Source organism: Coptis chinensis, chromosome 3, assembly GCF_015680905.1.
Source record: "Coptis chinensis isolate HL-2020 chromosome 3, ASM1568090v1, whole genome shotgun sequence".
NCBI lineage: Eukaryota > Viridiplantae > Streptophyta > Magnoliopsida > Ranunculales > Ranunculaceae > Coptis > Coptis chinensis.
The window spans coordinates 2,466,216-2,493,119 of record NC_141458.1 but is presented as its reverse complement, the minus strand read 5'-3'; the positions used below and the strand labels follow the sequence as shown (position 1 = coordinate 2,493,119).

General features: G+C 34.4%; 2 protein-coding genes and 1 pseudogene across 8 annotated transcripts; 1 reads left to right on the top strand and 2 right to left on the bottom strand.

Moving 5' to 3' along the window:
- LOC147507224 (vacuolar protein sorting-associated protein 32 homolog 2-like) lies at nt 1-6,075 on the top strand. Of its 2 annotated transcripts, XM_086599940.1 has the most exons (7): nt 1-52; nt 158-245; nt 1,123-1,222; nt 2,124-2,209; nt 2,372-2,463; nt 3,492-3,606; nt 3,685-6,075. In XM_086599940.1, exons 2-7 carry the CDS (start codon nt 174-176, stop codon nt 3,877-3,879), a joined length of 660 nt encoding a protein of 219 aa, XP_086456066.1. In that variant the 5' UTR covers nt 1-52; nt 158-173; the 3' UTR covers nt 3,880-6,075. The 2 variants fall into 2 exon arrangements, with proteins under 2 accessions (XP_086456066.1, XP_086456065.1); XM_086599939.1 differs by lacking the exon at nt 1-52 and having other exon boundaries at nt 79-245.
- LOC147507225 (zinc finger CCCH domain-containing protein 23 pseudogene) lies at nt 5,005-5,930 on the bottom strand (annotated as a pseudogene).
- On the bottom strand, nt 5,005-26,904 carry LOC147507223 (inositol oxygenase 1-like). Of its 6 annotated transcripts, XR_015217588.1 has the most exons (13): nt 26,565-26,643; nt 23,496-23,607; nt 12,916-12,940; nt 12,642-12,777; nt 12,396-12,477; nt 9,213-9,417; nt 9,062-9,121; nt 8,816-8,868; nt 8,174-8,296; nt 8,012-8,081; nt 7,821-7,899; nt 7,365-7,698; nt 5,005-7,259 (listed from the first exon to the last, which is right to left on the bottom strand). XR_015217588.1 is itself a non-coding variant. In XM_086599938.1 (12 exons), the coding sequence occupies exons 1-12, from the start codon at nt 26,727-26,729 to the stop codon at nt 7,233-7,235; spliced, it is 1,194 nt and encodes a 397-aa protein (XP_086456064.1). In that variant the 5' UTR covers nt 26,730-26,897; the 3' UTR covers nt 5,005-7,232. The 6 variants fall into 6 exon arrangements, 1 of the variants encoding a protein (XP_086456064.1); XR_015217587.1 differs by lacking the exon at nt 12,916-12,940 and having other exon boundaries at nt 9,003-9,121; nt 26,565-26,904; XR_015217586.1 differs by lacking the exon at nt 12,916-12,940 and having other exon boundaries at nt 7,365-7,446; nt 9,003-9,121; nt 26,565-26,902.

Sequence of the window (26,904 nt, the reverse complement as noted above, 5' to 3'; positions counted from 1 at the left end):
TTATCATTGGGCCTTTAATGGGCCCAAAGTCTGCGAAGGAATCCTAATTCGGGTAAACATCGAATCGAGACCCAGGCCAGTCATCAGTATAAATACTTGTTTGCTCAAACTTCAATCACTTTCGTTAACACTTCCAAGTTTTCTCTCTTCGACGTAGAGTAAGTGAAGCAATCATGTTTCCCCGATTATTCCGCAAACACAAGAAAGAAACAAATGCCCTTGCGACTTTAGATAAGTTGACCGAGGTATGGTGCGCTCGAGTATATCCCAATTATAATTCATAAAAGTTGTTTTCTGGTTTCTTTTTTCTTTTAACTCTTAATCTACTATGGCATTTCTGATGGGTTTGTTATTTTAAAAAAACTTTATTTTGTTAAAGTAATCTCTGATGATTGTTACAAAACTAGTTTTGGATATAGTAATACTTGTATTGCTATTTGCGACTTCTTACTAACTTGGAAGAACGTGTAGTGAGTAGTGAGTGTTGATGGTGTATAAGTCATTTATAGATGGTAAAGGTTACTAGTTAGATTCTAAAATATGGTCAAGGCCTGTTTTTAAAGGTTGGCTTTAGACGGTTTCAAGTAATAATCTAACTTTAAGTATATTACAATGCTAGCAAAAAAAATAGCGTCAGTTCACGGGTGACATTTGAACTTATGGAGAGCTTCAGTGTTGTGATTCCTAGAGTATCCGTCACATGATTAGGGCTTGTGGTGGTATGTAATTGATTTGTGGACTTAATCCAGATTTTGTGGTTGATTTGAGATCTACTTTATAAATTGTTCACCATTTTGTGGTGTGCAAATAGTGTTGGTGCTTTTTATTATTGCCTCATCCACCCATCTACAACAAATGTGTAAACCTAGACAGGTTAATGTGTGTGAAGTCAAAAGCTCTTAGGCTGTGGTTCGCACACTTAGCACTATATCATTGTGTGTAGAATAATACACTATCCTACACATTATCCAAATGTTATTTATCTCTCTAATTTGGTACATTAATTAAGCCAATCCTCAACTCTTTTATATAATGTTTGTCGTGATATTTCTATATTGCGGTGTTCGTTTCCATATGGCACGCACATTTCTAACCTTCACCATCTTCTTATAAATTGCATAGGCACTTGAAGAGCTCGAGAAAAAAGAGAAAGTCTTCCTAAAGAAGGCTTCTGCAGAGGTTGAAAAGGCGAAGAAATTTATCAATTCCAAGAACAAAAGTGGTATGGCTTCTTCTCCATCTTTCTAATAATTGATAGTTATATTGATTGAAGGGTATGTGAACTGCGCTCGCTCTTACTCTAGTGAAAACAATATTACATACACCATCACTAATTATGGTTCTTGTTTCACATTATACGGCTTGATTCACACGTCTCTTCATTGATTTGAATAGTGTATAGACTGAATGGTGCGGTAGACTTTAAAATTATTTAAGTGGCACGATTTAGTATGAGTCGTATGACTCAATTTAAGGTTGATATGAAGACAAGAAGTAACTCAGAAATTGATGTTAATGGGGTTAGAGGTCTCCATGCATGTTTGCGCGCTACATCATTCGGAACATATTTTGAGGGCCTATCATCATTTCCCTTCCAACAATTAGGTACATCACCATAACGTATATGAAATAACAAGTGTAAAGTTCATCAAAATTTGCATATATAACTATCCATGTAAAAGCTGGCGAGTTGAAAAAGAAAGAGTTGCTACTATAAGGATTTTTCTTATTGTTCCTGGATTTTAATATTTTTAATACACTTTAAGATAATCCCAAAATATTTTGAATGTTTGGATTAACAATTCACTTTTTATTTTTGTCTTTACCATTAAAAATTCACTTCAAGACACATGGCATTTCCAGTTACTGCAAAATGTTCTGCGCATCAGTATCCCAATTCTGGAAATCTTGCTCATGTTGTTTCTTTTCTTTCCAAGATGTGTCTATTTTATCCAATCCTAAATGTGTCAAGTGCAGGGTTGATAGATTATGTTTGAGTGAAATGAGAGTAGTTTAACTATAAGAGCTAGCAGATTTGTTGGATGTCACTATGTTTCCTACTTAATAATTGGTTACATATGGAATCTATTTGTGAATTTCGGTGTACGGTTTCTGTTGAGCAGCTGCTGTACAATGTTTGAAGAAGAAAAAACTTTACGAACAACAAGTTTCACAGCTTGGAAATTTTCAGTTGCGCATCCATGATCAGGTACCCTGATAGTATTTCAGTTTCCAGTAATAATTCTATCCAAAGCTGATCAAGAAATATATGTTTCACTTCATGGATGACCCAATTGTGATTCTAGGAATGCTTGGAGGTATTTAATACTATGAAAGGTTTTTGAATATTGTTCTGTGCTCTAAATTATAGATGATAATGCTGGAAAGCGCGAATGCTACAACAGAAACAGTAAGTGCATTGAGAACTGGAGCAAAAGCAATTGGGAAGCTGCAGAAAAATATGTGAGTGAAAATTTACTTTATGTAAGCTGTACTTCCATATTAGGTTTCCTTATCTCAATAAAGAGAAATCATTATAAATATAAGAAAATAAGAGCTTAAAATATTTTGATTGGAATGAACCTGAAATAAAAAATTCTCCCCTACCTTTCTCGTTGTGAAGGTTACAAAATTAGTTAAATGGGTTTACATGTGCTCTGCTGGTCCAGCATTAGTATCTTCCTTTGAATCCAGATTCTTTTACCAGATTAATGGATTATTCTGCTGGTACTTTTTTTTTTCTAAGTGAGCTAACTACTTACAAAAAAGTGTTAACGTATTCCTATGCAAAGAAATACATACAACACTAATCAAATCTCGAGGTAAACAAGGGGTAATTGCATCGTGTATTATGCAATTACCACCATGGGAATAAGCTAATTAAAACTACTATAATACGCAAAATAAAAGGTCTCTCATTTATCAAATGTGATCACCCTTCGTACACCACAAGGTTCTAGTATCTAGACCATCTTCTCTTAGTTACTAACCTAGTTAGGTTAGGTTGTAACTTCGATCTAGTAATCTCCTGGTACCAAGTTACCAAATAGAAGTAACATACACATGGTATGGGAGGATTAAAAGAATTATAAACTTTCTATATGGTGGTCCTGGTTCTGTCAAATGTTAATATTTCAAAGTTTCTATGCAATATCGTCCTTATATTCATTTATGTGAAGTTGCCACATTGACGTAGCAGTGGCAGTTATTAGATTCTTAGTCATGCCTTGGGCTCCTCTGATAGTCTGATTATCTTAAATTCTGACAAACCCCTTCCGCCTTGTGAGTATAGGAGAGATTGGATATCTTGTCTTGCTTCAAAAAATGAGGTATCTATAGGGCCAAACTTGAGTGTCCTATTTCTGTGCATCCATGCTGATTGGAAATGCTACCAAGTTCCTCTCTTGATGGAAAGATTATAATGATGTCTTGTGTTTTATTTGAATGAACAAATATTGTTATGGCTTATATAATCTGTCATCCTATTACAGGAGTATCAAGGATGTGGACAAGACGATGGATGAGATCAACGAGCTGCAGGAAAACATGAAAATGATTAACGAGTCATTACAACATCCCACTGGCGCACTTCTTGATATTGACGATGTATAACTTGTCAAGTTTTTGTTTGTCCTGTCTCTGTAATATATGTCTTTTTCTGAACAGCCTAAAATTTCAATGTAGGATGAATTGGAAGCTGAGCTTTTGGACCTGGAAGGTACCGAGTTGGAAGAACAGCTTCTTCAGCCTGCTACCCCTGCTGCTACTACACCTGTAGTACCTCTTCCTTCAGAAAGACAACCTACTTGGCCTGCTCCTAAGAAGGACAAAGCCGAGGAGGACGAGATAGCTGCATTAACAGCTGAGATGGCACTTTAACAGGTCAGTATCTATCCTTGTTATTGATCAAGATTATTTCCCACTGATGGTGGGAGTTTATTTTTTTAGTCAAAACTGATGGTGGGAGTTGTATATAGATTTTTTGGCCGATGTGGTTAATGATTGATGAGTTAGATTGTGAATATTTTTTCTGGAATAACACCTGTCACTGATTCGTTTAATTCTAAGTGTTCATAGTAGTATCAGTTAAGACTATAGATTATAAAGCAGGGGATGACCTTGGCCAGCTCCTTTTGTCACACTTTCTACATTTTTTCTAGTGCGCATTTGCAACATAATTGAAAAAATTCTTCTGGAGTTTTATATTACCACTTGGCCTTGGTTCTTGTTGCTTGTTACAAAAGTTCAATAAATGCATAACATGAGAAGCTGCGGGTCGTTCTGTCGGTAGACCATTTCCTTTTTTCTTTTGTAGTTTTTATTGTAGGACACAGTGATGGATATGCCAATTACCAAGATGTCATTTAGCTTCTGGTGTCCATTTGTTAATTTCTACTTTACTGTTCTATGTGCAGTCTTCGCTTAATTTAATAAAATAAAGAAAAAAAAATTGGGTGGTTCTCACGCGAAAATTGATGTACTTTAGAAAAGCTGCTTTGGATAAGGAAGAACTCATTCAACATTATCCAAGTCATAGTCTGGTCTAGTAAATAAATTGAGTGTGAAGTATTATTTGAAGGGTGGTTCAAAGTGGCCCTCATAATCTGATCTAGTAAATAAACTAATTCTGAAGGTATGTGAAGTTATGAACAGGGTGAGGCCTGAGTGGTCGATAGTTTTTCAGGCAGCATCTGAGTATGATCGGAGTTTAAAACAGTTAACCAGTCAGATGTGTTATGTGTATCATGATAAGACTACAATAAAGAGTCTTCACATGCTTGTCACCTGTCAGCTTAAAGTTAGGCCCGATCATTCGGTCAGATTCCTATCTTCAGCAGCTGCGTCTGATCAAACTCAGACAATGACGGAAAACGTTATATATGATGAACAATCTTAAAGTGAATGCTAGTTTGATGTGAGAGCTTCTTAGTTCTTTAAGAAACACTATGAGGTTGTTTGTTGGATTGTTCTATGGTTGTATCTGGATCTAGATGACATGTTGAATTGTTGCAACGTTAAACCACGTTTATATTAGGGACAGAACAAAAAAGTATCAACATTATCAAAGAGATCTGATATTGCAAGTGATACAAACACACTATAAGCTGGAAACGATATTACAATGTACAAAGAATGCTTAATGTTTCAATATCCACATCTTCTATATTTACAACCGAAAATTCTTTGAGCCAGTTTAACGCTTCTCCACCAGACCACCACATGTACTGACTCTCAAGTGAGTCCGCTCAACCAACCAACTCTGTAGAATAAGCTTGAACATAACCCGGTGAGTGTCCTCAACCAAATGAGTTTCGTTTACTCAGTTTCTCAAATATTGCTGCACGCAGATTTCTCCCAGACTCCACCCTCTCCATTACTGGCTCTTCAACTAAACAACCCCTACTCCATAAATCTTCGACTTGGATTCCAGAACGGATTCTATTACTGTTGAAATCTGCTGGGAGTCGCATATTACTTAGCATGAAATCCATTTCATCAATCGAATTTGAACCGGACAATGGTGAGTATGGCGGGGACACAAGTGTTGATCCTTCACATGAGTCGTAACAGAGTTGCTTCAGTGACTCTGCAGGAACGGTAACTCGGAGCTGTTCATGCGAGTGAGCAAAAAAACAAACTCGACGACGACAACGCGAACTGGCTTTACACAACTGACTCCGGTAGCGAGCTGGGTGTAGCCAGCACTCAAATATGCCGTGAGCGTACTCACATGCATTGCCTTTTTTACACTCGCCACCTTTACGAAATTCTGGGCATGGGTTACTAGAATAGTAATACTTACGTGGATCTCGTCGCAGGGCTTTTTCACCAGGATGAGCGAACGGGCATACTGTCCAGTCGTGTGGGCGGTTATTCGCACAACGGCGTACCTTAAATTCATACATGCGAAACTCGTCGGTTTCAAACATATCAAGTAGTATGCTGGAGTCCTAGAGAAATGTAGCAGAGACTATCACAGGCGTTAATCTGTTGAGATGGGGTTATTGAGGAACGTTGCTGGTAGAGATTTGATGAGTTTTTTCACTTAGCATAACCATTCTTTGGCTTTGGAGTGGAGACAGAAAATACAAGGCTTTGCTTATATTTGAAGTAGCAATGAACTGCAATTAGTGGAGTAATTAACTATGGTTGAGTTCTAATTGAGTTAAGTTTAAGATAATGGATAAGTTCAAGATGTTGATACGATTATACGACTTCCCACAATCCCACCCCACTTGTGCTTAAAGCCTTAAACAATGTAATTGACAGGGATCAGTGAATGTTTGAAAACTGCTGCGAGAAATTGGGTGAAAATCGTGAGCACTGGACATTTCTATTTTGGTGTGAGGCGTTGGTTAGTAGTGGGCACGTGAGTGGACGTGGAGTGGATCGCTGCGAATACCACAGGCCAACAAGCTTCAGTGAACATTCAGGCTTGGCTTGTTTATTAAACTGAGAGCCTAAAATTTATTTTGGCTCAGCTCATACCAAGGACCCCAAGGCAATGCATGGACAAAGTGAAGCTGGTCGAACATTTTGAAAAGGACTTGTGAATCAGTTGTGCTGATCATGAATGAATTGATGAATATTGAAATGACTCGGAGGGGAAAATATCTCTTTTCAGGTTTATGAAATCCCAAACCCAAGTCCGGCCAAAATATTTTGTTACTCGATTGCAGACACCATACTTAAAAAGGTCTAGTAGGTTTTTTTTCCAAGCTTCATCGATAATCAAAGACATCAAACTGTTTAAAGCACCATTTTACCAATGCCCTGCCGCACCTCCAGCTCCAGTCTTTTCCAGGGAGCAAGCGAGAATTCTCAAAGTGCACATAGTTACCTCTAATTACTGAGTATCGTACATGGTATAATATGGTTATATCACTATGGTTGCTTTACTTGTTTCTTGTGAATTAAGCTATAAGTGCATTCTCAACTTGATGTAATATACCATCAAAAAATATAATTGAAGCTAAAATGCAGAGTTATAGAAAGTACCTATGGATTTATTACTGCAAAGGTCCATGAGTCCATGGATGGAAACCGCCGCCAAGGAAACAACATAATATCTCCCTCGTTGGCTTCTTTATTACACAAAACACACTTAAAACAACCTACGGTTCACCACTATGGTTCATACAGACATTATTTACACACATTTTACTCCTGGCTTGACAGTACAACATGTACTTCGGATGTTTTCAAGCCTCCTTAAACTCTACTTTTTTTCATCACCATCTGAGCTTCTCAGGAAAGTACTGCATTCATTAAGAGCAAAACACATAAAAATAGTCATATATGAAATCAGTATAAACCCGGAGAAAAACAGTGCAACCTAAGACACAGATTATAAATGAAATCACCTTCTTGATGAGGGAGATATAGTATGGTTTCACGTCTTCCTGGTTAACTCTCACCTTGCTCTTGCTGTATAGATCATATTTGCTGTATGGCGAAAACAAAAAGGTTAGGCAAATCAACAAATTGAATGGGGGTAAATTGAAGAATCAAAGAAATCTATATGTCAACAACGTAATAAACTAGCAACAAAATTGAGAGTTTTGTTTTCCCAGTTGCCGAGGGACGGATTTTTGGTTTGGTTGAGGCCGAAACTTGGGTCCAATGAAAATCTTTTTGGATCGAACCAACGACTTTGGGCCCGAGGATACTGATCGCATGGTAGTCAATCTTGTTTTTCTATATAAAAAAAGTCGGTTGGTTTTAGTTAATGCCTCGGTCCAACTCAAAATCAACTTTGGATAAGACCCATATAATAGCATACCAGATGAATGTGACCATATGAAAGGGAGAAAATTTACTTGAAAACTCTGAGCCACTTAAGACCCTCATCGTCCTCTTCATTCATAAGGTAGGTGTAAGCATTCGAGCGATGCAGTGCTGTTTTAATGACAAGCCAAGTACCAATAAACATCATCGTCATCATCAACACATAACAGTATTAAGGGAAACTACAAAGATAAATCATCTCGTAAACAATAAGATGTGTTACCATAAAATGAATGGAATCTGATGATAAAGAGACCGACATGTGGGAGAGTTGTCTTGTTCGCCTTTGCCACCTGCCATGATGATATATATCGCCGTACATATATTAATTCGTGGAAGTTGTAGCGTGGTGAGAAGAATTTTATATATGATGATTGAGACTTACCAAGTACATGTACTCGTCGTGACCCCAAGACATAGTGACATTATCCAGTCCACAGTTCTCCGAGTAAACTCCCAGCTTGGTGTTGTATTTTGGGTTGTTGTAGTCCGGGTTCTCCTTGAAATACTAATGCCACGAAGTGATTTTGCCCCATAAATGAACAAATTCAGCATTTAGTGTTGAGTTAACGAAGCTTAGAAGTGTTGCATGGTTATTTTGATGTAAACACTTACTAGTAATCGTTTTTGCAAGCATGTTTCTACCGTACATAGCAGTTACTTCATTAGATCTTGATGATAATTGATATATGCATTTTAGTCTTGATTCACAGAGATAAGTTTTATGTATAAGTAGGAAGAAGCTTCAGGCCGGAGACACTTCCTTTCAGGTTCAGGTGGTAAAATTATGTTCAGTATGGGACGATTTCTAAAGTATCAAAGATAAATTGGGGATGTGTTGGTTTGATCCTACTAAATACAGTACACCAGTACATGTGAAAATAAAAAAAGATGCATTCACTGTGTGATAAAACGGAAGTATGAGTATGATCTAATCCTGTTCGATTTTATGTTCGATTCACTGTGTGATAAAATACTATTAATTTTTTCTAAGGGCGGAAACTGGATTCGTGCCAAACTAATGTACCTGGGGATGCACGATAGCTTCGTTAAATGCACATCCAAGCGGGAAAGTGTCGCCTGAAAAGGAAAAAAAAAAATAACATGATGAATCATTAATTGTCTATAAACTTTGTAAACTAAATTGTTTTCGTCCAGGAGCTGATATTAGAAATTTTCACATTTATAAGAGTATAACGAAGCATTTCTCGTACAAAGAAATAAAGAATCTCCACTATCAACCAAAATATATCTGACGGGAAGTACAACTGACCCACGGTAGACCACTGAGGTTCTTCACCAAAGGAAGGATGCAGCATAACCTTTCCCAAGTCTACAACAGAAGAGAACAACAAAAGCCACAATCATAAATGTTCCTTTGTATGCATTACAATCATCATCTTGATATTTATGAGAAATACTACCGTGAATAAGGGCAGTAAGATGCAGCCAGTCTTCATTAGGGTAGTCCCTCCTGATTGCTTCAGCTGTTTGAAGAAGGTGTTCAATCTGGGGTTCATCGAGATCAGGATCACTTTCATCAACAAATTCATTCAGAAGTTCACAGCACTCCCATATGCTCATCACAGCCTTCTGAAGCTTTCCATAATCTTCTTTCTTCTTGTTAGCCTAAAAGACCGTAGAAATATTTTTTCGATAACCAGACCGTAGAATAATTGATACATACAAACTGGAACCACATACTTAGACATTTAGTGGTGCCATTCTAATTTCTATATATCAACTTCATCCATTTAGGGGTGCCAATCTATTTTAATTTAATCCAATTTGGTATCATTTAAAAGCAAAATGCAAGTGGTATTGCAAAAAAACTATACTGTCAATTAATTTGATTGTGTCATGTTTGATTGCTCGCAAAATTTTGTCAAAGAAAATAAACATTAGTGTTTTGAACACGTGAGAAAATTTGAAGATCTTCATCTTGGCCTGGTGTTTGATACGAAAAGGTTTTCTCGTATAAAAGGTGATTGAAATGTGGATAGGGAAATGCTTTCTAAAGAATGTGAGAAGAAAATTTCTAGGATAACTTTCCTGCCAATAAACACGGTAGAGAATCCTTTTGCCCTTAAATTTGAATTTATCTTTAGGGAAATAGTGACCAAACCAGGCAAAATATTTTTTTTTTCAAATTATGTAACAAGTTATTGTAGATGATATTCGGAATCTTTAAAGTGAGGTGTATCATCAGCAATTTTAAAATCAAAAAGATGTGTGGGCAACTTAAGGATGTGTTGAGCTGCAGATGGCATGAGATATTTTCTTGTAATTGAGAGTAACTCTGACAAAAAAGAAGAAAAAATCACTCTCAAACCCATCAGTTTTTTTATAATCATTTAGAAAAGACCGGATAGATATTAAGACAAATATACTCCTAATGCAAAATTAAAAACGGCTCGACCCAACCAAAATGACCCGACATGTAGTACTCAACATGAGCTATGAACAATTTTTGTTCATATTTCGACATAATGTATAATTAGTGAGAACATCTATTGAAATCGTTGTTCATAACTATTTGGGGTATGAACGATCATTGTTCATACCTCAACATAATATATGATCAGTAAGAAAACACCTATTGGAGTATGAATAATCATTGTTCATACATATTTAGAATATGAACAATCACTGTTCATACCTCAACATAATATGTTCATACCTCAACATAATGTATGATCAATAAGAACACCTATTGGAATATGAACAATCATTGTTCATACCTCAATATAATGTATGATCAGTAAATAAAACACTTATAGTATTTTACATATAATATTTTATATATGAAAATTGAAATTTACATAGGACTTATGGTGAAATTAAAATTGAAGTGGACTTAGGGCGAAAATATTTGGGAAAATTGGGTTGTCAGCCCCATTACTTGGTTATTTTCACTCGAAAATTAGGTTTGAGTGTGATTTTGAAAAAAAAAACAGACATTGAGAGTGATTTTGGCCTAGAATTGGTCTTCTGGACCAATTTCTTGTTCTTGTAAATTGTAAACATATAATTTGATACTGAATAATTACAAAATAATAATAATAATAATAATAAAAGCCACCTTCAAATCAGTCTCAAAAAATAAAGACCATCATACCCGATAGCATGAGTGATTTGGGTTCTATATAGGGGTGTTCATGGGTCGGTTCTGGTTCGATTCTTATTGGTTTTGGTTTCGGATTTATTTTTAACAGTTCCTAATGGGTTCGGGTTTTTCGGTTTTTTCCTTATATTTAGAAAACCCGGATCCATACCCATTAATTAAGTCAGTTCCGGTTCGGGCTTCAATTCCAGTTCGGGTTATACATTATTATTGCTAAAATTACTTTTTTACTTATGTAAAAAATATTAAAATTGGTTTTTAGTGTGATAATAATATTTGTCACCGATATTTTTGTCCTCTCAAAAGAACTAATAGTCCTAAATTCAATAATTTTTCAAAGTTTTTTAAGTACTTTAAGTATATCTAATAAATTATACGTACACGTGTACATTATATTATACATACATGCGTCATGTATAGAATAAATATATGTATTACAATTATGTCGTTAGTTAGTATTGCACGTATTTATCATCCTATATATACACATGTAATATATCAAATATGTACACGCGTATTAGTTAATATATATAGTGTATTAGCTAATTCATAATATACATCTAGACGTTTACATTATTATTATAATTTATAATACATGTGTTTAATGTAATATTATAAAACATGCATTTAATAACACATATTAAGTATTATGTTATATAGTTACCAAACAAAAAAAATACTATTATACAATATATATTTAGTAAACTTTTACACCTAACAAACAAAAACTATATATTATAATGTTTTGATTTGTCTTTATTTAATGTAATATAATACTAAACTTTATATATCATAATTATAAGTTTTTTACTATACGGTTTTAAAGAGATCCGGTTTTTTTTCGGTTCGGTTCTTGAAGACCCACTTTTAATGGGATAACATTTTAGGACTCAGAACCGCTATAAACGGTTTTGGTTTCGGATAATTGGATATCCATGCACACTCCTAGTTCTATACTCATTTGGTATAACCCTTTATATTTTTATTTATATATTTTTAATAAACTATAATTTTCTTTTATTTGTGCCCTTTATATTTTTACTTATATTTATTTATATTTATTCATATTTTGTCTCTTTTCGCTTTTTATTTTTTAATTTTAAATTAACCAAGTAGTAGGTCTTGCAAACGTCATTGCCAGCAGATAAAAAATAGGAAGTGAATGAGGGAGGCCATATGCCGTGCAGCTCATCACTCAGAAATGGGTCCTACCATATCTATCGTTTCCCACTTTCCAGCTAAGTCTCACTCCCACCAACCCAAAAAAGATTTCGTGTTTCCACGTTTAGGACTCCAAAACTTCGGTTATAGAATTGAAGGACAAAGAGAAGTACGAAAGTATTCAAATGAGGACTTTTAGAGGGTACGGAAAATCAACACAGGACATCATGTCAAAACTGTTTTTTTTTCCCCGAACTTTTAAATGAGGACTCACTTGTGATATCTGACACGTTGTTATGAATCTATAATGAAAGAAGCTTACAAATTCATAAGTCTGATTAATATGGTTAGTCTTGTAGAATTGCTCAACTGCATCTTTCCTTTCACTCTCCTTTTCATAGTCCCTAAAATGATGACAACAAAAATTATGAGCCCAAGATATTGAGAACAATAAATTCTCAGGCCGAAAAGGAAAAAATAATTCAACTCGCTCATCGACAAGAAATATTTTGACATGTTATGATTTTTATCTTGAAAAATTAAGAAATCTGCATGTAATTCATGAAACCTGAAAGAGTGGCCAAATGCATTGCTGTCTGGGACAACAAAACCTCCATCAAGCTTCAAGTCGAGCTCCTCTTTCTCTTTTTCGTATTCATTATTCTTGATCTCGAAATCGTTCCCATGGACAGAGATAACAGGCTCTACAATTTATTCATTACATTATATAAGAAAAACTTAATAACCAAAATAAATAAATAAGAAAAAAATGTGACATTCAAAGAAAATAATATGTTTGTTTAATTTTTTTCTGATATTGAGACTCTAGAGAAACAATGCACCTGCAACGATCACCGTCATGATATACTGAAAACAAGAGGGGAGATAGAGGTAGATTAGAAAAAAGATAATATATGAAAAATGCATAAGCCGTGTAGAAGTGGGAGAAAAGAAGCCTACTTATATAGGACTCGTGGTGAAACTCAGTGCATTTGACTAATTGACTACCCAAAAAGGAACACTGAATCAATTTGAATTACAATTTACCACTTTAATACTTTTGCCACAACAGGACTTCTTCTTGACTATAAATGCTTATGTTGCCCCTAGATATTCCTGGAACGGCAACAACTATTGTATGGTTCATTTTTTTGTGGCACCAGCCAAAATAAGTGAATGCTTAGGTTTAGTCTGAGAGGGCAACCTGTAAGTAGTAACTGTCATCGAGCCACAGATTTGGTTTAGTGGCAAGGGGCAAATGTGGTAACCTGATATCAAGATAAGATGACAATTATAGATTGTGATATTTTTTTCCATATCTACACTATATGATAGCCAGGTCTTCCGGAATAATTTTTTGGATATGGATTAGGTAATTCAAAATCTCTTTATTTACTTAATTTAGAAATACCTCTTTTACTAAATTTAGAATAAACGCCCATTTTTTATTAATATAATTTGAACAAGATTCTTTTTTTATTAATAATTTAGAAACACATCTCTAATGTTACTTAAATTAAATAATTACCCCATTTTCCACATTGAAATTAAAACAGACCCTATTTTATTATTGATAATTTAAAAAATTCTTCTTAATATCACTTAAATAACATAATTATCTCCCATTTTGTTTTAAAAAGTAAATATATGAGTCTCTCCTATATAATTACAATTACCATTTACAATTAGAATCCAAATAAACCATGCTAACTATCAATCTCGAGGGCCGAGTTTCAAAACTTAAAAAAAATCGATGCATAGCACGGTTTGCATACTTGTAAATAAAGATAGGTGTGATTTACACGTCATACTTTCGTGTTATTTTGGATAATAAAGTACGTGAAGTTCTTAAACTACACTTGTTGTCTTGTTGACAATTTTCAAATTGAAAAACTGAAATTGTAATAAGTGGCAAGGTAGCTGCACTCAACGCGTCAAATAATCTGATGCCCCTTATTACTAATCTCCTCACTTCCTCGGTCGGTCAACCGGTAACTAATATATTATGCTGTATTTGGAGCGTACAAAAGTTTATGTATTTTTTTAGGGGTTGTGTTTGTTTACTAGCAAACTGGGCTGGCAAATGATATTTTCCAGTAATCATACCATAGTTTTGGATTTTGGGATTTTTGGAATTCTAAAAATTTGGAAAACCGAAATTGCAAATGTTTTGACTCATGTTATATTTTGATTTCGACAAGATTTCAGAATCATCAATATTTCGACCCTACGTTGTTTTTTTCGTTGTTTTTTTAAACCGAAATATCCGACGGAATTCCAATATTTCATTCGGAATCGTGAACACTGAATGATACACAAACCTACTAATTTGACCTACTTAACAGACCTACTAATAGTAATCATTGATTTACATAGAAATACGTATCCGTGTGTATTGCAATGCAAACTAGCGTTATCCAAATAGTGAAAAGTAGGTCTTTGTAGCACGAGTCAATATTTTCCAACTTAAACAGTAATTTGTAATTGTTTGCTTGCCAAAATAGGCACCGGCAAACAGAATCTTTATTTGCCCGTAAAATATGATGAGAAGCGGGAAAATATGATCCACTCCCCCCTCCCCCTCCAAATCTTTTTGCCACCATCTCTCGCTCTCATCTCTCTCACCACTCCCTTGAGCAGGTAAACTCTCGGTCACCTCTGTTCTCTCGCTCCTCTCTCCAAACCCTTCTTCCTTTTCCTACAAATCTCCCAAAATTTTCAATCATATTCACAAACCCGTTTTAATGGACTTTGTAAACCTTTTCAATCTGTCAAATATTTTCGTCTCGTTTCCAAACCAAATTATCGTGTAGAAGCTTTGTTGTTCACGTTGTAAGTTGATTTGAAGAAATGTGTGTTGGATTTTGAAATTTATATGGTTAAATTGCAATTTATTTGTTGATGACTTTTAGATTGCTTGTCTTTGGAATGTAAATAGACTTATATGGTTAACTTTAGATTTTTTTGTACATAGAGATCTGTATGTTTGTATTGTTGAAGATGAAGACAAAGTATACTAGCGACTGAAATGCTGAAAAGTTGATATAATGTGTAACGGGTAGATAGTTAGAAGAACTTAACAAATAGGATATGGATTTGTAGTTTATAGATTATATATTATTTGATTTGTTACTGTTTGGACTGAAGCATAAGTATTAAGTGTATTTAAATTGCTTGAACTTTTTCTGTAATTTGTTTTGAGTGCTTCAACATTCTTTCGTGGTTGTTCAACGCTTATTAGTAGATACCAGATGGTCATGATTAGTGGATACTGGATATAGATTATCATTTTTTAGATAATGTATGTTCTAGCATTCTATTGGGATTTTTAGTTAGTTTGAGAAAGTTGATGTTGCAATTGCCTGATTGAGCTGCTAGTCACCCCAGTATCTGTGAGTTCACTATGCTAGATAGCAACTATATATTCTTTTACACACAACCTCGTTCAATAGTATATCTCATGGTATATACATTGCATGCTTGTTTTGAATTTTTGATGACTCAAAAGATTGGTTTCTTCTAGTCTATTATAAATTGATATTTTTTCTTGTTTGCAGAGGTTATATAAGTTTGTTTAATTAAGTTGTTTTAATAAACACATAGTGGATCTTTAGCTTAAATGGTAGAGCAATTGGGAGTTGAAGCGTATCTTCATGTATCTCAAGGTGATGGTGGTTCAAACCCACCAAGATCCTTAATTCTACTTATCGTTGGAGATACGAGCTGCCTGTGGACCGTGTGCATGTTTCAGCTCACCTTTTGACACCACATTTACACCATTTTCTATTGAGTTTCTTAGAAGTTAGGAGATGGTTAGCAGATAATCTATCTCAATGGGGAGTGTCAGGGCCGGCTCAAGCCTAGATGTGGCCTTAGACAATGAGCCATGTGAGGCATTCTTTTTTTTCTTTGAAAATTGACAAAAAAAAAAAAAAAACAAATAATAAATTAATAGATTCATATTAAAATTGAAAACCCTTAATTTCACATACAAGAGTGAAGAGTAGATTGATTTCAATTGAAATACAAAAATAATAGATAATCAATGGACAAATGGTTAAGAAGTTAATGAGTAAAATAATGAAACATGAAAGGGCGGTGTGTGAGAGAGCGACCTTGAAAAGGAGAGAAAATCGGTTAATATGTGTTTAAAATGTCTTTAATTAAGTGGAGAATAACTGGAAAAGGTGCCATATAATATGGAGATTCTAGCATATAACGTGGACTTTTCTATTCTCTTTTATTATTTCCAATTTAGAAATCTAACTAAATGAGGACTCTACCACAAAAATTAAGATAAATACGCCACTTATAACCATTGGATTTGTCATGTAACGTCGAGATGCAAACTTTGTAGTGGACTATAGAAATAAGTTTTCTTAAAACAAATTCACTCCTGAAATTTAGTGGGTGGGGAGAAACCAAATTGATTCCTAGTATCCTTTTTTTTTAGTTTTTTTTCTTCAAAATATATGGTAATACCAAAGATAAAGGATAAATAAGGGAATTTTGAGGCCTTAGGCGGCCGCCTAAGTGGCCTAATGGATGAGCCGGCACTGGGGAGTGTCATGCTTAGGACTATTTTTTCTTATAAATTTTTTAGTGGCACATAGGATACGACCCTTAATAGCAGTCTATTCAAATTATTTTTGGTTATAAGGGTTGTTGTACTCATTAGGTTATGTATTTGGACTTTCTTATCAATTTCTATGAGAATATTGTTTTTACGACATCGGTTTCTTTGTATACATATGACTATATGAGTGACAACATATCAAGAGGTTTTAGAGGAGAATTCAGACACTTGCAAATAATTTATAGCTTATGTGAAGCTTCTCCTATCCTGGTGAATCGATTTCCTATAAGTTTTTGCTCATTTTATTACTTATCCTTGCAACATGTATATGCCAATGTAGTCATTGGGTTTTAATCAATTGTTGAACACACTTTGTCAGACCATAACATTATCATTTGCGTCCATGTTTGTTTAACTTATCCAAAAAAAACAAAATTGTTGCCCTCACCTTTTTTTTAGTTTGAAAATAAAAATAAAAAAATAAAATCACAAATTTGAAATATTATTTGCCACGGAAAAAAACCATATAAACAAACACTAACAAAAATGGCAAATTTAATATTTTTCCACTATAAATGTTTGCAAACAAACACTGGCAAACAAAAATTTTCCCATTAGAAATTTGTCTGGTAAATCTCTAGTGGGAAAACATTGGCAAATCTAATATTTTTCCACTAGAGATTTGCCACTAAACAAACACAGCCTTAAAGTCCCGTAGTATGCATTTTGTCATTGTTCAGGGTCTCAATAAGTACATGACAAAAGGTGCAAGTTGGTATGCACGTGTTTCTTGAACATTCCTCTGAAGATAAATCAAGTGTTCGGATTTGGTGTGATATATTTGATCGTGAGCTCATGGGTTAGGAGTATGAGAGGTACCCTTACAAAAACCAAAAATAGTTGCATCATTAGCTAGTTGTTTTGAAGTAGTGAATTAAGTGTTTGCGATTCCATTTGGATTTTGGAGTGTCTAAATTTTGATGGTTATTTTGGGACTGACTTGTGTCGGAAATCTTTGAATTTCATAAGAATTGTGATTTAGAGATTTCAAAATTCCGATAATTCCAAAGTTCCAAACTATAATTGAATTGAAATATACATCTAGTGTGTACCTCAAAGTTTAGACCAAATCATATAGAAAGCACTGTGCATCTTGACATTGATTTTTTTTTTTTGTTAGACTTGTCCATTTTGTTATAATGCTTCCAAATTATAATGGACCAAGTTCACTCGGAGATTTACTTATAATTATTTAATGGAGAAAGGTGATTTGAGATGGAAGAATATGTTATTTATGAGCTTATGAGGAAATAGCATGTTTGGAATTGAATGTGCCTAAATGCCTAATAAGACATTTAAATTTGTACTCACTCGTAACTCTTCTATACATACATTATATTTGTCGGTTTCCACGAGTAAAATTAAAGATGAATCTTAACTTTCAAAATGGAATCCTCCTCCAACCCTAAACTTCGGCAACCCTATGTAGTCATTCTAGCTTGATTCTTGTATATACGACATACTCCAACTTTCTCCAAACAGAAAAGCTAACATGCATACATAAAATTGATTATAAAAAGAAAAAAGGGAATGAGACTGGCTAATGCCAATGGCTACTTCACGCCAAAACGTTTGACAAAAGTAACTAGCCCTGTGTCAAACATGGGCCTAGAATTGAGTTTAGTATTTTCGTTAAGTTCATATATTTTCAGTTGGAAAGTTCATTCTTATATTTCAACCGTGCCCAATTTAAAATCAAGAAATGGGCCTCAGCCCCTTGTTTATATTCCGATTATGTGACAACGCCCTCCCATCAGCCCATACCACATAACCCCCGCTTGTTTATATTCCGGGTTATGTGAAAACACCCACCCATCAGCCTATACCACATAACCTCTCTGTTTTGTGCATCTCATCAAATAAACTCCCTGTTATTGAAATTAGAAAAAAAAAAATCACTGTATGCTTTATTTTCCCAAATTTTTTGCTTCATTTTTTACCCTTTTGATATAAGGTGTCATATCCATCATCATTTAAACAAAGAAGAACACTGATTCAACTTCGATAAACACGATTCAACTTTAAAATTAGAATAACAAGGTTCTGTGAAAAAGAAATTAGGTTTGGCAAAAAAAAAATCTTTTTCAACAATGAAGAAATCAAGTTTAACAATAAAGAAACATAGTTTCATAAAGAAGAAACAATGAAGCATTATTCTCTTTCTCGTTTCGATTGATTGTTGTGAATCTTTGTTTTTGCTTTGTTGATTCTTCTTTATTATCCTAATTTGAATAAATTAGATTCCCGTGACTATGTACATTTGTTTTTGTATAGAAATTTAAATATGCAAATTTATTTTTACATATTGATTTTTCTCAGCAGATCCCATGACTCTATGTAAATATGGTTTTACATAATCGTTTTAGTATGCAAATTTATTTTTACATGATGATTCTTCTCTGTAGCTATAACTATGTAAATATTTTTTTACATGGAAATTTCAGTATGCAATTTAATGTTTACAAAGTGATTTGTCTATGCAAATCTCATGATTGTAAATTTGTTTTTACATGAAAATTTCAGTATGCAAATTTATATTTACATAGAAATTTTACTATGTTAATTTATTTGTACATAGACATTATGTATGCAAATTTATCTTTACATATGAAATTGACTATGAAAAAACATTTTTGCATATGTTTTTTCAGTATGCAACTAGTAATTATACTATGTAAAATTGTTTTTGCGTAGTATAAAATTTATTATACAAACTGATTTTTCATATAAGTTTTGTAATACATAGTTTTTTCTTGCATTGCAATTTGCTTATGTAAATTTATTTTTGCATAGCACTTGACTATGTAAAGTTATTTTTGCATATGTAAATTAATAATCTTTCCATAGCAATTTGCCTATGTAAATTTACTTTTGCATAGCACTTGACTATGTAAATTAATATTTTCATACATAAATTAATAATATTAGCATATGCGAATTTATTTTTACATAGCAAATTGACTGTGTATTAGATTTTTCATACAAATTTTGAAATATTTAGCTTTTTGTTTTGCAAAATTGCAAAACCACATTTTTTTGAAAAAAACACAATGATTTTTATTTAGTACATTGTAGATCTTGTTTCTTTTGAGTAACAAGTGTCGGATCTACAAATCTACAATCATATTTATTTTTTCTTTTTAATGTTCCAATTATTTCTTATTCTTTTTTTCCTTTCCAATTTTTTTAGAAGATAGAAATTTAATCTCTGTATTTTTTGGGTTGTTTTTTTATTTTTTATTTTTTTTTTCTTTTCGACGCAAAGATGTAGAAGGAGAGAACGTGGATCTTTTTGGGGGCAGAGGGATATTTTGGTCAGTTTTCAATTGTGGTTTTGCATTTTAAAAAACATGAGATTTTTATCACTTTGTCTGTGTAAAGGGAGGTTATATGTACCGGTTTAAAGAGGAGGGAGATTATTCTTAAAACCTGAATTTAAAATTCAAGAACATCCAAAGTCCAAATTTTTCCCGTTGTTGGAATGATGAACATTCTATAACTTGCACATTTTTTATTTCTCCACTCTCGCTCTGCTATTGAAGAATTCTTACCTTTCTATATAACTCTATTCTTTTTGTTACACATTCGACCAACTTTTTTATAGTACTAGTTCATCTCGTATTTATAAATTTTTATTTTTATTTTTTTAGAACAATGGTTTAGTTTCATGGCGATTAGACTTATGAAAATATAAAATTTCTTATTTGCAATTTACTACAATGGCCCATGAAAATATAAAATTTCTTATTTGCAATTTACTACAATGGCCCAATCATGATGTAAAAGAAGAGCACATACGCATATGTTGTAGTCTTACTAGTTTGTCTTTTTAATTTGATCATAAATTGCTAATGTGAAGTATAAAATTTCTGCTCATCAACAAAGATACACCCTACAACGCCTTCCATTTTCAATATATCTTTTTCTTTGTTGATCTTATAGAAAGAACCACTCAAAACCAATGGCACTGAGCGAAGTGGCTTTAGGATTTATTTATTAGTATCCAAGGCTTTGAATACGGGGCGCGGTATTGGCACCCCGATAAATGGGACTAGCACCCATTTGACAAAAAGTAAAACAATAATGGTTATTTCTTATATGTCCTTTTACACCCTACATGCCCATAGTTCTACAGCAAGCAGTTGCCGCGAGATCTCATATCTCATGGTAGGCAACTGCCGCGAGATCGCACAATCCACGACATCGGGTTGCCGCAAGATCGCATATCCCACGACAGGCAGTTGCCGCGGCATATTTTTTTTGTGTTTTTTGTTTTTTTTTCACTTCAAATTTTGCATATTAAACACACACGACATATGGATACCTCATTTTCTTTTTTAAAGTTTCTTTATACACTCTAAGAACAACACTAAAACCATGACAAAAAAATATATATAATCGAGCCATAATTTTGCTATCTCGCGGCAAATATTTTTATATGCTATAAGAAAATTTTGTGATCAAATTAATGAAAAAGAGTTTTGATAATTAACACAAGCAAAGACTCCATTTTAGTAAAAAAAATTATCTCGCGGCAACTAACTTTTTTTTTATGGTGGCTATTAAAAAAATTAAATTAAATTAAAAAGACCCATGGAAGCCACCTTCTGTGGGATATGGGATTTCGCGGCAACCCGATGCCATGGATTGTGCGATCCCGCGGCAGGTGCTTGCCGTTAGTGTTTTTTGTGTATTTAATGGAGGGGTGCTAGTACCGTTGAATTGGTCAAAGGGGTGCTAATCCCATTTATCGGGGTGCCAATACCGCGACCCTTGAATACCCAATGTAGGATCTCAACAAGGGTCATATCAACAAGCGTTGTTTGGGTAGAAACTCGCCAAAACACACCAATGGCTTCGTAAGGGAGGTTGTTGCAATGAATTGTGTAGACTGTAACTTCAATGGCTGCCTACGTATCCAAATCGTTATCTGGAATCAAGTATCTCAAATGAACGTCGTTCTTTGTTTCAGAGGAATGAGGTATTTATAGGATAATAATGAGAAGTATTATTTCCTTCATTACTACAAAATCTTCTGTAATTATGTAAAGTTTTAATATGGAAGCGTATCTTGCCAAATATATTTTCTAAATCTGAAACTGCTATATCTAGTTTATGATGCCATAATTTTGGGCAGACAGACATGCCATAAAATTGGGTAGGCAGGCACGCCATAAAATTGGACAGGCAGGCATGCCATAATATTGGGCGGGCAAGCATGCCATAATTTTGGGCGGCACTAGCACACCATGATTTTGGGCGGCGCTGGCACGCCATGATGTTGGGCAGCGCACATAGTCGTGGGTGGCGCTATAACGGTACCCAACCCAAAGATGATTGTTTATAGGGGTGCAGATATGGTGGCACATACACCGGCCGCCCCCTCTTTGCCGGATAGAACTAGTTCCTTGTGGTGAAGAATAATAAAAAAAAAACTAGCTCGAAGGGGATGTGATGGTGGACGTTAGCTAAGGTACTTGACCACATCCAAACTGGACCAAATCCAAACGCTACGACTCTCGAGTGGATTGTGCGATTATTAGCAGGAGAGGACGTCAAATTTAACTTACCATATGTAGCTATTAAGACCCATGCAAAATCTTACGGCTCTTAAAATGGGTTTAATAAGGTTGGCATGTGCGAATAGGAAGTTTTGGATAAAAAGCAACCTTTGGTTATAGAAGTTTGACTCAATATTTAAGAAATAAGAAACAGTAAAGGGTAAATTTGTGGGGTATAGAAACATTGATCTAAGGGTTGCTTATTAGTGAGGTCCTTGAATGTCAAAATAGAAGGATAGGAACGTGAAGATAGAAAGTTGCTCCCCATGCCTAAGTTGTGAGAATCATAAGAAGCTTATATAACGAGTGTTGTTTCACGTGTATTTCATATTATAGTGATACTAAGTAAATTGAGGGCGTGGTAAGGTTGCAAGAAACACAGGCCACAAAGTTGTGCAGTCGAAAGAGATTATACGGCCATATGGTGATTGTGACAGAGGATTCTGGGGAGTTGAAGGCTAAGGCCGGCGTCAATGGGGCGAGATGGATGATGACTAGCTTGTCGGGCGAGACGCTGCAGCGCAGATGGGCAGAGCGCTCTGCCTTACCAACAAATAAATTTGCTCAAAGTACTACCGCTAGTGATCTGAAGAGAATGTTCCACTTGAGGAACCTTTCTGTTGAAGAACTTCCAGAATTTGACAGGGGACACGTGGTGAAAGAAAACGAGTTGGTGGTGACATCTCCACAGACGGCGCCAATTATGTTTAGGTAGAAACTCTCCCAAATACACCAATGGTTTCGTAAGGGAGGTTGTTGCAATGAATTGTTGAGACTGTACATTCAATGGCTGCCTACGTATCCAAATCGTTCTCTGGAATCAAGTCTCTCAAATGAACGTCGTTCTTTGTTTCAGAGGAATGGAGTATTTATAGGATAATAATGAGAAGTATTATTTCCTTCATTGCTACAAAATCTTCTGTAATTATGTAAAGTTTTAATATGGAAGCGTATCTTGCCAAATATATTTTCTAAATCTGAAACTGCTATATGATGCCATAATTTTGGACAGAGAGGCACGCCATAAAATTGGGCGGGCAAGCATACCATAATTTTGGGCGGTGTTGGCACGCCATGATGTTGGATAGTGCACATAGTCGTGGGTGGCGCTATAACGGTACCGAACCCAACGATGATTGTTTATGGGGGTGCAGATATGGTGGCAAATACAAGCGTCATACTAAAACACAAGTTTACTTGGAAAGAAATGAGGAGTACGTCTTACCCAACTCAAGCAAGTTAGCTAATGCAAAGTTCGTTGTTGATTTCCTAATTGTGATCAACTCATGTGACAAATCCAGATGAGCACATGAACTTGGATGTCCAAAATATTTCACCTGGAACATAGGAAATTACATCAAAGATATCCATCACTACTAAAATCAACAAGAATAAAATTAGTCTCTGCAAATTATATTAAAGAACAATAATGCAATTGAATTAAAACAAAGAAAAATTAGGAATCTTTATTAAGGGTTAATTAGACTAAACCCTCCAATTTATGCATGCACATGTTTAGACTAAACCCTTATTATATAATTCTTTAAACATAAACCCCCCATTATGTTTTCTCATGTGACATTTTAACATTAATACCCTAACCGCCTTTATATAGATCTGGTATAGTCTTTTCATCCGTCCACTTTCTCCAACTTTATATAAATCTAGCAATCTCCATTCAATTTCACACTCCCCTTTCTATGTAAATCTAGCAATACATACCAACCAAACACAGGTCATTAATGTATAGGAATACATTAATAATTTTTTTTTTTTCTAAATTAGCAAAATTGTATTAATATGGGAAAATGAGGTACAAATTACATCGTAGAAGTTGGTTTGGGTTTGTAAAAGGAAATAAATGGTTCGTACATTAATAATAAACAATGCATAACACATTACTGCATAAAACCATTTCACACATAACTATAATACAAAATACAAACCAAAAAATTAACAAAACATTGATTGATAATCATAAGCAATGTCACATAGCACCTAACTACTGTGCACATTTGATCAAAACCAAAGTTATTAAAGATAATAACAAAAAAAAAAAAAAAACACAAAAAAACTCATAAATAACTCTATGAAACCACTTATAGAAAATGCCTAAATTACTGCCTAAGAAGACCCTGGTCCTAGCATTAAATTTGAGCTTCCACCAATAAAGAAGCCAACAATGAAGTTGTGCAATGAAGTTGTACAATGAAAAACCTGGTCCTGGCATTAAAACAATTTTTGTGTCGTAGCTTACCCTAAAAATCTAAAATAATATGTAAGGGTAGTTAGAGTATTAAGTGAATTACTAACGTTGGTGTGACAGGGAGAAAACATAATGGGGATTTACGTCAAAGGAATTATACAATAGGGAGTTTAGTCTAAACATGTATGTATATAAAATAGAATGGGTTTAGTCTAATTAACCCCCTTTATTAAAGATGTGTTTGTGATCCACTAAAATAATAGTAAATAATAATATAGTTTTATCTAATTAATTAAATATATTTATGAAATTACTGTAGAAGGTGTTTATCCAAAAAATAAAAAAGTTCTGTACAGGGTAGATTAAAGTATATGTAATTACGTATAAAGATACAATGACCGTCTTTTAGTGTTTTTTTTTGTCTAATCCTAGAGGGAAAACTTAAAGCCTTGTGTAACTATATCACATGTTAAACCCTTATCACATCAATTGTTTTTGAGGTGGAAGCCCAAAGTTTACAAGTCCCCCCATGACATTGTTCTTGCATACATTGTATTTTATAATTTATGTTATACAGTTCTACCATCTATACTTCTATAGCAAGCTAGCACGAGAATCTCTTATTCTCAAAAGAGGAAAATACAAATTGCAACACTTGTAACTCTGTTGAAATCGGTGGTTGGGTGTGGATGTTGAGTAGCCCAAATATTCAGTCCAGATTGAGTCAACACACCCAAATCATGGTTAACATCAACATAAACTCATTAAAAGTGATTTTATCGAAAAAGGAATCATTAAAAAAGAAATCGTTTGGCTTTTAATTAAGCAACACAAAGAAGTAGTTTTACGCCATAGCCCATATTGAAGTGTTACGCCAGCCAACTTCCCAGCCTGAATCACTCAACTCAGAGAAACACGATACGCGACTCAAAGAAACACAATCAGAGGGAGTGATTTTTTGCCCCCAGCGGTTTTTCTCTAAGGGCTCCAAGCCTAATCTCCGCAGTACACATTTCAATCCAATCCCAGCAAAATAGGAAGTTACAAATTGCTTAAATCCTCGTGTACCATTTTACCCCGAATGGAGGAAAAAGAAAGAAAACTTAAAAGACGTAAAAACTTTGTTATTAATTAACGGAAAACATGATTTCTAAATTTCTAACACTGTACATCTACCAGACACAACAATGCTTCTCCTTCCACCGTACTACTCGGTTGAGACTCTGAGAGTAATATTGTACCAACTCATATGGAATTTCTTCTAAATTGATTTTAAATTTTTAAAAAGATTAGAAGAAATGACTTTCACTTAACTTTCATGATGTTCCAGCCAAGTAACATTGACTTTTGGATTCTTATGAAACCAAGCAGATAAAATTTCTCGTAAACTTGCATTTTAAATGGATAAAGATAGCTGCGATTGCCTCGTCTAACCTTTGGTAGAACGTTAAAGAGTCCACTTTTTTCTTGTTTCATTTTATTTTTCCCTGTAGCTCGTTAAGGGCAAATAAGTAAATGACGATTAGAGTACATTAATACGTAGCGAACCGTAGACGTGTAAGGCTAGGATTCGGCTTGGAGGAAAACCCGCTGGGACCAAAAAATCACTCCAATAAGAGGTACATGCAAATGGCCAAATGTTACATATTTAATACGTAGCGAACCGTAGAGCAATACAAGACAAGGGCAAGTATTTTACCAATATGGCAATATCCTCTGTTTAACAAAGAAACAGAGTTGTAAAACCCTGTATTAGATGGATCAAGGATCTTATCTCCAACTCAGCGATTATCAAACATAATCTCTTGACATTTTTAGACTTCTCCCAAAAGAAGACGATATTAGTTATTACCTACACAGCTACACTCATTCTTGTTACCAAGCGCTAAGGAATAGCTGGCCATATATTGTAGTGTTTTGCTCCTTTGCGTAAATGAAAAAAATTTTATACAGTGTTTTGAGCGTGTGTATCAGTGTATGACTTTAGGAAAACATTTTGCTCTTGTGCAATTTGGAGCTTACTTTTATTTTGTACATAAGAAAAAAAATTGGGGTTGCGAGTAACTTGGAAAGAAAGAGAGTGCAAACCTGATCAGATCTAGCACTGGCTGTCACAGATAGTATAGCATATTTGAAGTTGCAGAAAATGGACAACCTTCTTGTAGCAATGAAAGAATGATTCCCTCTTAAGAAAGAACCAGTATGAGAGTTTTGAGACTTCAAGTGAAGAGCTTTAAGGGTTCCAGCTTCCATATCACAGTTTGCTTTGTAAAAATTCACCGAATGCAGGCAGTTTGCACTTTGCAGTACTACTTGTTGGTTTATACTTTATAGAGAGCAAACCTTGTTTGTTGCTGGGTTTATGGAGAGCAAACTGGCTATATAGATTATAGGACCCTTTTAATGCCTACCAAGAGGGCCATGAATA